At 54.2% G+C, this 13938-nt stretch overlaps 3 protein-coding genes across 3 annotated transcripts; 1 reads left to right on the forward strand and 2 right to left on the reverse strand.

Annotated features, from left to right (window-relative positions):
• Positions 1 to 2157: 2157 nt before the first annotated feature.
• On the reverse strand, positions 2158 to 3365 carry CPAR01_12910 (mitochondrial DNA replication protein YHM2; the record flags this gene model as incomplete). Its single annotated transcript, XM_060497164.1, has 3 exons — positions 2158 to 2212; positions 2275 to 2947; positions 3140 to 3365. 3 exons carry the CDS (start codon positions 3363 to 3365, stop codon positions 2158 to 2160), a joined length of 954 nt encoding a protein of 317 aa, XP_060344697.1.
• A 2765-nt stretch (positions 3366 to 6130) lies between these two features.
• On the reverse strand, positions 6131 to 7828 carry CPAR01_12911 (citrate synthase; the record flags this gene model as incomplete). The annotated part of the gene is made up of 5 exons (XM_060497165.1): positions 6131 to 6429; positions 6496 to 7239; positions 7301 to 7494; positions 7559 to 7623; positions 7721 to 7828. The coding sequence occupies 5 exons, from the start codon at positions 7826 to 7828 to the stop codon at positions 6131 to 6133; spliced, it is 1410 nt and encodes a 469-aa protein (XP_060344698.1).
• A 3199-nt stretch (positions 7829 to 11027) lies between these two features.
• On the forward strand, positions 11028 to 13836 carry CPAR01_12912 (RNA recognition domain-containing protein; the record flags this gene model as incomplete). The annotated part of the gene is made up of 6 exons (XM_060497166.1): positions 11028 to 11165; positions 11247 to 11492; positions 11740 to 11842; positions 11936 to 13067; positions 13125 to 13314; positions 13366 to 13836. The coding sequence occupies 6 exons, from the start codon at positions 11028 to 11030 to the stop codon at positions 13834 to 13836; spliced, it is 2280 nt and encodes a 759-aa protein (XP_060344699.1).
• Positions 13837 to 13938: the final 102 nt, after the last annotated feature.

Genomic DNA, 13938 nt, shown 5'->3' on the forward strand with positions numbered 1-13938 from the left:
CAGGGAGAACTGGGGAATGGGTCCGGAGAAAGCTCATGCTTCTCTAGAGACATCTACCTTGGTGACTTCATGCACAAGAAAAGCCTGGGACATACTATTGAACAATAGAATATAGTATGTATCTGTGAATGCCGACGCCTCCCTGACGGGGACTATTTTATGCGATGACCAAACTTTTCAAAAATTACACGCCAAATTCTTGCCCATGTTGGCTTCGAATCCCTCAAATACCAGCAGGGTAGTCTGCGTTCCAATATTCACTATCTAGAATGGAATAGACGTCGTAGGAGCAGAAGAAATAAGATATCGAGGACCCTGAGTGACTAACGCGAGAAGGGCCCAATTAACATTGAGCGGCTGTCAATATATCAAATGATTTTCCGCAACCGCGGCCCAGCCATACATAGCCTCCATCCGCCGATGACGCCTCCTTTGAAACTCAGTGCTGCCATATTTTTGGGCACCGTTGTACTGGCTTATTGTTCAATTATCCTGCCATTCATTATCCCATTCCGCTCCCGTACAAGTAGCATGCTCCTTCTCAGCTCATCTAACAACAAACGATTGACGTTGGGTTATCGGTCCAGGAGAGTCACGGGGAGTATTTATATCTTCTGTCTAGCTTCTAAACCGTAGATATTTAATTTGAATGTTTGCCTTCACCCGTACATGCCGCCGTATGAATGTCCCGTAGACAGACGGTATCCTCGTCCATCAGGGTCTCCTGCCTTCCCCGACGTTCGGAACTTTACGCGGTTCAAAATTTGGACTTACATGTCCCTCATTCCGTTGCTTAGCTAAAATCGCTCATCCAAGTTCCTTCTTCGCGCGCAAAAATCAGCCCGAAGAGCTTCGTACATCTGCGGCCATAGAATAATTCGTACCCCATCGTCTCGAGGCTGCAGAAGGCCTCCACTGGCCGGCTCCCCTTTTCAAATCTATGCTCCGCCCTGGTACATGAGACCAGAAAAGCTTATTACCCGCTCGACAGGAACCTGACACTCTAGACTATGCATATATCATGCATGGTTCCACCTTTCCAGACAACCTCATTCAGATGTTGATGGTAGATGGCCGGCATGGAGGGCTGAAGGCAAACCATAAAACACCCCTCCCGTAGTCGACCTCCATCCGCAGTTCAACGTACGATGTCGGGCTTCGTGCAAGCCGAGAGGCTTGTCACCCCACTGGCACATGGTGTATACACCAACACGAAGAGCAACCCAACGGAAAGTACGAATGGTACACTGTTAACGATTTCGTAATCTAGATCACATAGCGAAGTCGAATGATTACACCGTCGATCGTTTCATAAGGCAAGTAAGGCAAGAAAGAGGTCAAACGTAGGAAACCCACAAAAAGATCCATCTGTGAGAGAAAGCCAGACAAACCCTCCTTCCCAGTAAGCTAAAGCAACTCGATCAATAGAAAGTGAGCGTGATATGAGAAAGACCAGTATAAGCATATCCCGTCACAACCAGCTGTCACTCATCTTCGCTCTCCCTAGAAGTAGCTCCCTGAAGGCTCTCTTACCTCCCCAGACACCCGCTTATCGTGGTAGGTCCATTGATAGAACGAAATGTTGTCAATGCAACGAAAAGAGCGGGGAGAATACGTTCCACAAATACCACATCACCGGCGCCGACGATGCGTTTCAGCGGATGTGGACTCCGTCAAAGTCGCAGCCCGCGCGAGTAAACAAGCTTCCACCCGGACCCGCATCCGAACTCCTTGCGCTCGGCCGGTCCGGGAGCCAGGCAACCTCATTCCCGGGCCTCGAGCGGACTTTGTTCCGTACTGTAAGTGTGGTGATGTACCTGTCTTCACTCCCAATCTACTTGTAACAAAATATCACGAACAGTAGAGACAACAAAGTCCACGAATCTTTTATATATGGTTCTGAGGGCGCAAATTGCAGCCCATAACGAGTAGTCTCTAAGATAAGCATAAAGCCAGATGAAGAACAGATACAGACGCTGAGCCCCGGGGATGTCACTCGCACGGGGCCACGGCGGGATTCATCCGTGCTGCTGGTAAGGTAAGCTACAACAGCTCCCCCACACGGAGTCCGCCTTTGACCAGGTTAGCTAGCCAGCCCCATCCTCAGTCCAACGACCATTCCAGGTATTGGTCTATATTCCCCCATGTAACGCCATCTTAATGCTTAGCCGTGACCTTGTCGCCGGTGAGCTTCTCGACGTAAGTCTTGGCCCTGTAGTTCCCAATGATTAGTTCTGTCCGTGTTATGTGACGAAAGGGGTGGGGAGCACTCACATATCACCCAAAGCAACCATGCAAATCGTCTGCCAAACGCCGAGACCAATACGAGGAGCAACACCACGGTAGAGACCGGAGATACCGTTGGTGGAGTAAATGTAACGGAAAGTGTTTCCGACCGTCATCTTCTTGGGTCGGTTGGGGTCCTCCTTCTTGCTCTGCATCTCAACACGGATGACCTCAATAGGCTGGTTCCAGGCGGACAGACCACCACCGAGACCGGAAGCAAGAATCTTCTCCCAGGCGGCGAGCTTCTCACCGTCCTTCTTGCCTCTTACGTCGCGGATGCCCTGCTCGGCCAGACGAGAGAGACCGAAACGAGAACCCCAGTTGGTCATCTGACGGATAGCGACGGCGTTGACACCCTTGTTGATGCCCCTGATACCCTCCTTGCGGTAGATACCCATGAAGGTCTGGAAGGTGCTGGGAGGCGGGACGCCAGTGGAGGCAACCTTGTGCTTGGTGATCTCGACCGTCTTCATGCAAGTGCAGAAACCCATGGTGGCATAGGCCTGGGCAACACCACCGGTGATACCACCGATGATACCACCACCAAACTCGGAAGCACCAGCGTTGCGTGCGTAGTACTCGGCCTCGGAGGCGACGAAGAGAAGGACGGCGCCCTTGGTGGAGGCTTCAATCCAGGCCCAGGGGATGAGACCCTGGTAGACTGTGAGGGAGGAGAAATGTCAGTGATGCTTCTTGCTTGTGGAGTGATTTGTCTTCTGGAGAGCTTCGACATCAAGCAATCAATGGCCATCAACCGGGCCGCGATAAGCAGCTCGATTGACGGATTGATTTCCAGTCGTCATCTCGGAGAATCACGAGAATCATCGGAAATTAGGATGGGGAGTTTACTCACAACCAAGGACACCACCGCGACCCCAGATGCGGCCCAGGGCAGTGCCAAAGCCGTCGCCACGGTTGGCAGCCATGGTGGTCTTGACGACCTCGAGCGGCTGGCCAAGCGTGGTGACCTCGAACATGTTCAGACCGGCGCCCAACAGCAAGTTGGAGAACTTGACGGGCTTCTTCTCCAGCTTCTGGGGCTCCCCGATGGGGGCGGGCATAGTGGCGACGGCAACCATGGCTCTGCTACTTGTGATGACGGAAAGGGGCCCTGACCAAGGGAGGAGGGTGCTTCTTCGCGGGGGATGCGAGGTGCGGCGGGAGGTTTAATGGAAAGTACGGGGTAGATGCTTGGGAATGGAGCCAAGCGAGGAATGGGGGAAAATGCGGTAGGTTGCGGGATAAAAAAAAAGGGCTGGGAATGACCTCGGATATTCGAGCTGTGTGTTGATAGGTGTATCTCGGAGGAAGGCCGAGGTCACAGGTGACTTTTGTGTATGAGGTGAGGAGAGATGTGTTCGTTTGAAAGTTAGGCGCCCGGGGGACTGGACTGGTTTTGGTTGCTAGTTCGGGGGTGGAAGCGTGCGTTCTCAGTGACAAGAAACCGAAGAAACAGAAGCAGGAGCTCTCCGTGACTGAGCGGACGTGGGAGCAGGCGCCTTTTGCACGTGGGAATTGGAGTGGATTTGGGAGGGAACAGTGAGCAAAGGCAAGGCAGGGGCAGGGATGTGCTACCTGAATGCTGGAGCTCCTCAATTTTTTTGGTCCCAGCCCACACTCAATGCTCACTCTCTGTCCAGTCTATCTTCCTAGGGCGGGCTTTGATGAGCTTGGAACCGGGTCAACTTTGGACTCCATTGGGCTTTTTAGCCTTGAACTTGGCCTTGATCGGAGGACCGATCTGACAGCCCTAGGTTAGGCTATTCACCCGAGTATCACCTCGGACGACCTATTAGATGGTTGTTGGACGGGCATATGCGATACAGACGACCAGACAGAGTTAGATGTTTCCTCTCAGGTAACCAACCCTTGAAGCATAACGGGCGGCCGAGAGCCCCTTGTCTGAAGTCTCCCCCAATGGTTGTAGCAGCGTATGTAAGCTTGACTGGGCACCTCATGTCTCCCGCCGGTACTTTGCATCTTTGAGTACGAAGTACTCCGTGTCCCTACTGGCAAGCAAAAGATACCTACAGTAGATCGGCTTCCTGGACAGCTCGGAGAGAGTGTGTGTGGCATGGAGATGGGAATGCGATAAAAGTGAGACGTGTGCGCCCATAACTTGAGACGATGCCGGCTGTCGAAGCATTGTTGTAAGACTTGACTCCCTCTCATCGTCCCTCTCTCCCTGTGCATTATGCTGCTCGTAGACCTCATTTAGAAGTGCGTATATCCGTAGTTGACTACCAAGTATATCTGGTCGCATTAGCAGCAGCTTTGGAAGCAGGTACAAGCTGTTGGCATGTACACATCCACTACAAACAATCGTATCCCATGTCAGCTATCCTTCGGGTACTTTTACGAGGATGAACTGCAGCAAGCCAATATTCCCTCGGCGGCTTGCTTACCTCACCTCACCTCACCTCAGATAACAAGGCACACATCAGTGAGTCCCGTTACAGCCACAGCTTGGAAAGGGAGTTGTGCCGCCTGCAACATTGGATTTCAACCAGACAAAAGGAAGCTCGAAGCTCACGCAGAAGAAAACCGGGTCCGTACCTAGAGGCCGCGCATCAACAGGTCCGCCGTGCCACGGACTGGCCCGTGGGTTCTCCGCCAACCACACCAAAACGGGCACTAAGAGCACCAAAAGATTCAAGAAACCGAAGAAGGCGCCCACGCGCCCCGCCGGGTCCTTTTTTGGAGCTCAACCCTCCCCAACAGCTTCCAGCCTTGTCCCCATCTGGAGAGCTCAACGCAAAATTCCGTGGGGATCTTCCGACTGCCAAAGCCTCAACCGCCCCCGTCCCAAACTGCCTCCCTCCGATTCCCGCCTCTGACTGGGTATCAAGCTCTAATCTCTCAGACTCACCAGCCATACGCCGTAGAATCGACAATCCCTTTTTTTGGCAATTCACAGCCACCAACATCCATTTACTCCTCCCGTAAGATCTCCCAGTAACACCGCGTCAGCCTCACGGTAAGAAGCCTTCAACCCTTATCCAATTAAACCATCCGACTCCATCACATTGCACAAAACCCGGAACTACATCCCTGAGCCGGAACCACTTGCTCCTGCACCAGGTTCCTCTTTTCTTACGGAGTACTCAAGGCTCAAAAGCTGTCTTCCCACGCCGGACATCGATTGGGGTATAACCAACCCGAGGGGAGGTGTGGATTACATACAGTAAGACCACGGATATTATGCAGTACAAGGTGGTACCGTAGTTTGAGATTATGTAAGACATCACAAGTTTGAAAGTGACACGAACTCCTGGTGTGCGCGTGCCTGCAGAAGCTCGACTCCAAAACTTGCATAGCTCGAGTCCGGCCGCGTGTCCAAGCATCGCGGCGCCACGCTGCGCGCATGGCTTCGCCTGTCACGTCCAGAGGCGCGCAGACATCGGCAAATCCATCCCTTTCCCGCTCCGTCTCAAGTTCAACATCGTCGCATCATGCGCACCAAGCTTCGAGAATAGACCATGGTCAGTGTACCGAGTAAATGGTAAAGCAAGGATCAATGCAAGTAAAGGAACATCTTTATAACTTCAAATTCGTAAATGTGTATTCGGACGCAAGCCAGCCTCGGCCCCAAGGTAACTAAAACAACCCAGTAATTCCCGGTAAAAGCAGCCCTTCTCGGTATTGTACAAGCGCAGTGGATGGTATCGCCCAAAGCTTTTCTATCCACCCTGACTGAAACAACACGCTGCCTTTCATGTCTATTGTTGATCGCTCATGCGACCCTGATGCCTTTCCCGCGCACGCAAAATTACTTGCATCCGCAGGCGCGCCTCCGTTTTTCTCTCTTCCGCCATCATCATCATCTTCTTCTAAGCGTACACGTTTAGATCTTCTTGACAAGCTCGGCCCACTTGGCAGTGGAGAAGGACTTGGGGCGCTCGATGGGGGCACCGAGGGCGCGGTCGATGATGAGCTGGGGAAGGACACCGATGGCGCGGGAGACACCGAAGAGGACGGTGTAGTAGTTGGCCTCGGTAAGACCGTAGTACTGGAGGAGGACACCGGAGTGGGCGTCGACGTTGGGGTAGGGGTTCTTGGTCTTGCCGTGCTGGGTGAGGACCTCGGGGGCGATCTTGTAGACCTGGGAGACGAGCTGGAACATGGGGTCGTTGGGCATCTTCTCTGTAGGGTTGTCAGTATTCTCATTCTTACGTCGAATCTGGATTGTCATTCATGGTGGATACGTACCCTGGGCGAACTTGCGCTGGGCAGAGTAACGGGGGTCAGTCTTGCGGAGGACGGCGTGGCCGTAACCGGGAACGACACGGCCGGCGTTCAGGGTGGACCAGAGGTAGTCGGTGATGGCCTTGTCGCTGAGGTCGTCGCCAACGGACTTCTTCATCTCAGTGAGCCAGTTGAGAACCTCCTGGTTGGCAAGACCGTGGAGAGGACCGGCCAGACCGTTGAGACCAGCAGCAACGGAAAGGAAGGGGGAGGACAGAGCACTGCCGACCAAGTGGGTGGTGTGGGCAGAGACGTTGCCACCCTCGTGGTCAGTGTGGATGGTGAGGTAGAGACGGAGCAGCTCGACGAAGTCGGTGTTGCTGCCGAAGCCGAGCTGGTTGGCGAAGTTGAAGGAGTAATCCTTGTCCTTCTCAACAGCGGCGACCTTGCCGCCCTTGAAGACGTTCTGGTAGATGCGAGCGGCAATGGTGGGCAGCTTGGCAATCAGGTCCATGGAGTCCTCAAAGGTGTATCCCCAGTAGTCCTTCTTGTTGACACCCTTGGCGTAGGCCTTGGCGAACGAAGAGGTGTGCTCGAGGGCGGTAACGGCCAGGGAGAACTGAGCCATGGGGTGAAGGTCGGTAGGGCAGTGGTCGATCAGCTCCTCGACGAACTTGGGAATGTCGGAGCGGGCGGCCCACTCGGCGGACAGGTCGCGGACCTGCTGCTCGGTAGGGACCTCGCCAGTCAGAAGAAGCCAGAAGAGACCTTTGAAGTTTTGTTAGCAAAGGGAATTCATTGCGAGAATTGTCGCGACACATAGACTTACCCTCAGGAAGGGGCTCCTTGCCACCGGGAGCCTTGGGGAGGAGCTCCTGGCACTCGGGAATGGTCTTGCCGCGGAAACGGATACCCTCCTCAGCGTCGAGAACGGAACCCTCCCAGACGAGGCACTTGATGCCACGAGCACCACCGTAGACCTGGTCAAGAGTGACCTTGTCGATGACCTTGGAGCCATGCTCTCTGCGACGGCGAGGTTAGCGGTTGTCGAGGTTGCGATAAGGGGGCCCAATGGCTATGCACTCACTTTCTCAGAGCCTTGACCTCCTCAATCTTCTCGGGGAGAAGCTCAGCGAAGCGCTCCTTCAAGGTCTAGATGCGAACGTGTCAGCTTCACGATACCCGAGGTAAGGAAGGGCCGGACGGCCGGAGGGAAACAACGGCGGCGGCGGCAGCAGCAGCAACTTACCTGGTTCTTGGAAGAGTAGCAACGAGCAGCGTTGAAAGCCGAGACCTTGAAAGGGGAGGCTCTGAGGGAAGTCCTCAGAGCAGAGGTGGAAAGACGCGCTACAGACATTGTGAGAGTATCGTGAGGCTTCAGGAACTGGTGAAGGATGAAGGTCGGAAAGGAGGGAAAGAAAAAAGCCGCAGGTAATGGGATAGAAAAAAATATGAAGCAAAGGCGCACTTGGACCGGGGGGCCGCCCTCGGGGGGTCACGTCACAGGTGTGGCCGGAAATACCAATGTACCTCAGCGGGCATACGGGTTGTCTCTCAGGCAGGGTGAGGTATCTGCGCTAGGTGTTTTGGCGCTGCAGGTACATCTGCCATCCATCTTAGACTTCCGGCCGGTTGCCCTGCAGTGTAGCAGTCTACCTAGGTGCTCCCCCAACGTCGGTCCAACCATGGAATTTTTCCTTGAGCTCTCAAGCTGCCCAGATCCAATGCAGGTCGAGCCCAGGCCCGTCTTCCGAGGTATTCAACACGCGCCATAGCGCTCAATCTGCGATGGCGTACAGGAATTGATTGAGAGGCTCAGCCGCCGTCCGGCACTCCGTTGACATCCCTTCCTTTCAGACCAGCTACCTACCACCTACCTTGCTTCTTGACACCGGTGTGCCTTACTCGAGCAGGTTTCAATTGCGGTGGCGGACGACCTCTACACCGTTGATACCTGAGGTCAAGACTCTCTCTCCCGGCCTTCAAGCAACGAGGGAGAAACAAACGCCGGCGAGGCGAGCAGACGCGAAAAGGATACGTACCGGCTGTAATGTACAAGTGTCCAAGACTCCAGTGCCCCCCGTGTCCCCCGTGGTCCCCCCAACCGCCGACTCCAATCAATCTATCCTGTCAATCTTGGGATCTCAATCTCCCTGAACCTGTCTCCGTCTTTTTACGTAGCGTCCCTCGTCGGCCCCACCAGAAAATCTGCATCGCGCACTCCAGTTTGTCGTTGCTCCAGTCTCCAGTTTTACCTCCCGTATCACAACGCCCCGTTCTTGCGCGCGAAAAGCCGAGATAAGTGGATATCTGGGCGGCTTCTCTCGGAGTATCCGCTCTTCGTCCGAAGGTCGGAAGCCAAACTCCAAGTATCTGTTGAACACAACACCGCAGCCTTGACTTTGTGGGTAGCCCGGCGGTAAGGTAAGGTAGCCAAGGACAATGCGCCTCACGGTGAGACTGGACGACGGTTGAACTTCAGAAGGGACTGTGTACCTTCCCAGGCACTTGGGATCGCGGCGCCGGCCCCCACGAGTTCACGCTTTCTTACTAAGATTTGGCCCTCGCCAAAGAGCATGTCCGGACTCAGCGCTTGCGCTCCTGTTGCCATTGGCAAGTATCCGCCCGGAGCCAAAGTCAATGGAGGACTTGTTGGTGCAAGTTGTTGCTCTCCTCCGAGCCCTGTCTCGCGCATCTCCCGTCAGCTCCGAGGCTCCGTAACCCGCCGCAGGTGTGGCATTCGACCAATCAAAACTGCGTTCTCGACCCTCCTGCCTGTCTTGGAGCGAACTTCCAACCACGGCACAGCTCGACCGCCTCATCCGAGAAAGCTCACACCGGTCACGTATCCGTAGAACATGAAGTAGAACGAGGCTTCCGTTCGTCCACGGCAAAGGCAGATGGTGTGATTATGCTTCCCGGCTATCACGTAAAATCGATATAATCGTATGTGTGGTATTATTGACAAGCTGTAGCGATTGCAAAGGAATCTGTCAAGCTTCAAGTTTAGATCCTACTGATAAGAAGTATTTTCGCAACTGTCTGCCGGCAACTTCAGCTCTGATTAAAATAGTTGTGTTGCCGGGGAACTATCACACCTTCTCCAGATAATTTAGTAGGTGGGTATTGTCCGCATACGGATGTGGATGAGAACAATATGAAGACTGGCAGAAATAATTGTGGGTGGGCGTGACAACAAAGACCTTTGCTCTCCCCGTTGATGTCCGGGCCGGCGACGCCAATGTGGAAAGGTGCTCTGGCCAATCTGGGCCAATTCAAGCGCCGGGACCCAAAGCATCTCCTGTTGTTTCCATATTGGCGCAATTGAGACGACTGTGTCGAATGGGCCTTTCTCACTTATTTATTATGCCAGCTCATCACCAGCGTGTCTACCTTAGCATTCCGGTGCAGTCCATCTTCTACGTACCTTAGGTAGTACTTCCTCACGGCAGAACCTCGGCGGTGGAACCATCATCTCGCTACGAGGACCGGCTAGTCAGCAATAAGGTCTGTGCCTTAGCAGCTTCCCTTTTAGCCTTAGGCAGAAAGAAGCTTGGGCACCCGACCTCAGCAAACGATGTGAGCTCCTGCTCTTGATGACTTTGATGACAAAGATGCCAATGGTTTTGATTGGTGCTTTGGTCTCCAAGAATAAAGCCGTAATCATGGGCACGCTGCACACCCGACCTCACCTGCCATGTGCCACCGCCTGCTGCACGGCAAGCCTCCAGCGCCGTCTCCAAACGTGTCCCAGCTTCCATTCCATCCCCACTTCCGAATCTCTTCTTTTCCAACCACAACTCCCCCTTCCCCCTCAGAAAAACTGACGAACCTCTCCAGCGCGACGCTGCATCACGCCCATCCCGTCGGCAGCATAAGATAACTGTATTCATCGAGACTATCATCGTATACTGACGAACATCGTATTTCGCCTTCGAGGACCGCAAGAGTCCGACCGTGGGTGAAATCAAATCAAGTAGTAGACCGTCGACGGCTCCTGCCACTTGAAAATTCTCCTCTGTGACCTCCTTGGGACGACTCGTCAAAAAAGGCGTCGCACGCTCTGTCCGTACAAAGTAGAGAGTCATCCAATCCAGGAACTCGATCCATTCGTACCTTTAGAGTGCTGGACACATTGCCGTCGCGCGACATTTTGGGATATCTACCTTATTTCTGCCTGCGCGGTCTGTAAAACAAAATACACACAAAAAGTTGTTGATCGAGGGAAGGAGCGACCGGACGTACCTGCCTGATTTTACTCTAGGAAAGAGCGTGGCACTCTTTTACTCTTGACTACTTCCACTTCCTGGACGTCGCGTACCTCCCCGCGCCCTCAGTAAACCTCTTCTTGAACAACCCTTCTTGCAGGCCGCAAAGAGCAAAAAAAGAGGCCCTAGCTACTGGCACTTCATCTGTTTTGCCTCGAGCCTGCCCACTACAACCAAACCAAACCATCTATCCTCTTCCCAATCGTACTTCGCTCGCAGGCAAACCCCTGAGGAAAGACACCACAATCGCCATCGCCACATCTTAGTTGCCAGCGAGCGCCCTGCAGAATGGCTGCCCCGACTTCTGCCGCCGCTGCTGTGGCGGAGCTAGAAGCCGCCCTCGAACCCATGCAGAATTACAAGGCTCCTGGTGTCACCGCCAACCGCATTGCTAATATCACTACCATCTGTGTCGACAACATTCAGGTACGATACGATATCGAACGCAGCGTCGCATCTCGCTCGCCTAGCCAAGTACCTTGACTAACCTCGAAACTTTCTCTGTAGAATGAGTCGGTTCTCATCCAGAAGCTGTATACCACGTTCAAGAAGTTTTCTGCTCCTTACAAGCTTGGAGTCCTATACGTGATAGACTCTGTGATGCGCAAGTGGCTTGACCAAGCCAGAGTGTCCGGCCAGCCTGTTGATGGTTCTGCGAGAGATGGAACCTTTGGCGCTGGTTGTCACCGAATTACCGGTCTCATGCACACCCTCATCAGTGACATGGTGCAGTTGCGCCTCGAAGGCCAAAAGGTACGCATCAAATGTTGCAATTTTCGAAGCACCCTCTACTACAATACTTTGTGTGTTGGCATATCTCATAATGGTTCCGACATGGACCGGGATGTCTTTCGCCCTCCATCCTTTCATCTACCTCACACCGGACAATGTGAGAGTGAACGCTTGAGACTCTTTCGGACACGTTCATTGATGTCTATATGTTATTTGCTTTCTGTTGACATGGCTGAATAATCTACTTACACTGCTGCCCTTTATGTAGGAGAAATTGCTTAAGCTGCTCGAGATATGGCGTAGAGTTGCCACTTTCTCTCCTGATGTCCTCGATGATTTCCAGCGGAAGATCGAATCTTCGCCTGACCCGAGTATGTCACCATCTCACCAGATGATCAACAAGCTTCGTCGCCTCCGTTGTGCTAGCCCGGGTTTACAATTTGCTGACTCTTCTGCCCGTTCAGTTCAGTCCTACACGCCTGAGGGTAGTCCCCCACCAGGCTTGGTCGAGGCCATGGGCTACAGATCCAAATCCGCGGCTCCCCCGGCTGCTCAACCCCGTCCTGCTGATGCCAACAGCATCATCGCCAATCTGGCCAAACTTACGCAGTCCGTCCAGAGCCAGCCTCAGACCCAGAGCTACGGCCAGCCGCAGAATAGCCAGAGTCAGAGTAACGGACATGGCCAGAACTTCAATCAGGGCCACAATTACGGCCAGGCCCATGGTCATATCCAGCCTCCCGCCCCGGCTCAGACTCAAACCCCCGCAGTGCCTCAGAACTTGCAAGACTTGCTCTCTAGACTACAAAGCTCCACGCCACAGCAGCAGCAGCAACCGCCGCCGCCGCCTCCAGCTCCTCCCGTCAACCAGTTCCCCCAGGCTCCGTACTCTATGCCTCCTTTCCCTGGTGGCCCCCCTAACACAGCGACTCCGTATGCATACGCCCAAGGCCAGCCCCAGGCTCCTCCTGTTGGACTGCCGTTTCCAGGAGCTAGCCCTCAGCCTCCTCAGGGAGTCAATGGTCAGCAAATGGCTCTCATGCAGATGTTTGCCAATTCGGGATTCACCGCGGAGCAAATCGTCGCAGCGCTTGCGGCTGCCAGCAATCAAAACAGCGCTACTCCTTCGGGACCGCCTGTACCCACGCCCTCTACCACATCTACTCCACTCCCCATCGCGGCCCAGAGTTACTACGGCAGCGGTCAGGGATGGGGTGGTCCCGTTCAGCCCAGTGACACCAGCGAGGGAAGTCGCTACATTCGTACCTCAGCTGGAGCTGGAAATGGGAAATATGAACGTACAACCCGGTCTAGATCGCCTGGCCGCCGTTGGAACTCGGGTGGTTCTTCTCACGACCGCGACAATGGCTACGACTATGGACATCGCTCCCCCGATCGAGGCCGTCACGACAGTAGAGACGGTCGCTATGGTAGTGAGTACCGCCAGCGTAGCCCCCATGGAAGCCACAGTGCTTCTCAAGGTGGTCATGGTGACTCGCGCCGTGGTTCGGATGCCAAGTGGGTTGAGTATGACCGTAACTTGAAGCCTGGACACATCAAGGTTCTGAGCCGCACCCTGTTCGTCGGCGGTGTCAAGTAAGTATAGCCGTAAATATTTTTACTTATTTGAACATTGACTGACAGCCTTTATAGCCAGTCTGAGCACGAGCTTCGTGCCATCTTTACTCGATTTGGCCAGGTTCAGTCTTGCATCGTTAACAAGGACAAGCGACACGCCTTCGTTAAGATGGTCTCCCGCGAGGATGCCGTTCGTGCCAAGGATGGCATGGAGATGCGTGCCAACAGCAACATGCCGCAGAACGACGATGAGTCGCAGCTGAGAGTAAGTCCCAAAGATCTCTGACTACCAAGTATTTCGACTGACACAACCTAGACCCGCTGGGGCGTTGGCTTCGGTCCGCGCGACTGTAGCGATTACCGTACGGGTGTTAGCATCATTCCTATCAGCAAGCTTACAGAGGCTGATCGCAAGTGGATGTTGACCGCCGAGTATGGAGGCAGTGGCGGTAAGCCCATCGAAGAGGGTATGGTCGTTGAGGAGCCCGATATCGAGATTGGCAATGGTGTTTCCTCCAAGGCCATCAGCCGCCGCATGCAGACCGACAAGAGCGGCAACCACGGACCTCGCTCTACTCGTGGTGGTGGACGCGACGACAGCCGCGAGGACCTCGGTCGCTGGCGCCGTGGCCGTGACCGCGACCGTGACCAGCGCCGTGACGACAAGAAGTTCTCTTCGGCCAACTCTCAGCCGCTTCCGCAGTTCCCCTATGGCATCGGTACCTTGCCCAACGGCATGCCTGCGTACCCTCCCGGCTTCGCGTTCCCGGCCGCCAAGGACAACTGAGTTGTTCTCTCCTGCGCGGCCTCTCGGATCCGCTGAGCGTTGTATATGGAAGGGGGTATACTTTATTTGCTTCTGCGTTTCGACGTCCCTCTGGACCCTCGC

This window comes from Colletotrichum paranaense, assembly GCF_030867605.1.
Source record: "Colletotrichum paranaense strain IMI 384185 chromosome Unknown Scaffold_11.1, whole genome shotgun sequence".
NCBI lineage: Eukaryota > Fungi > Ascomycota > Sordariomycetes > Glomerellales > Glomerellaceae > Colletotrichum > Colletotrichum paranaense.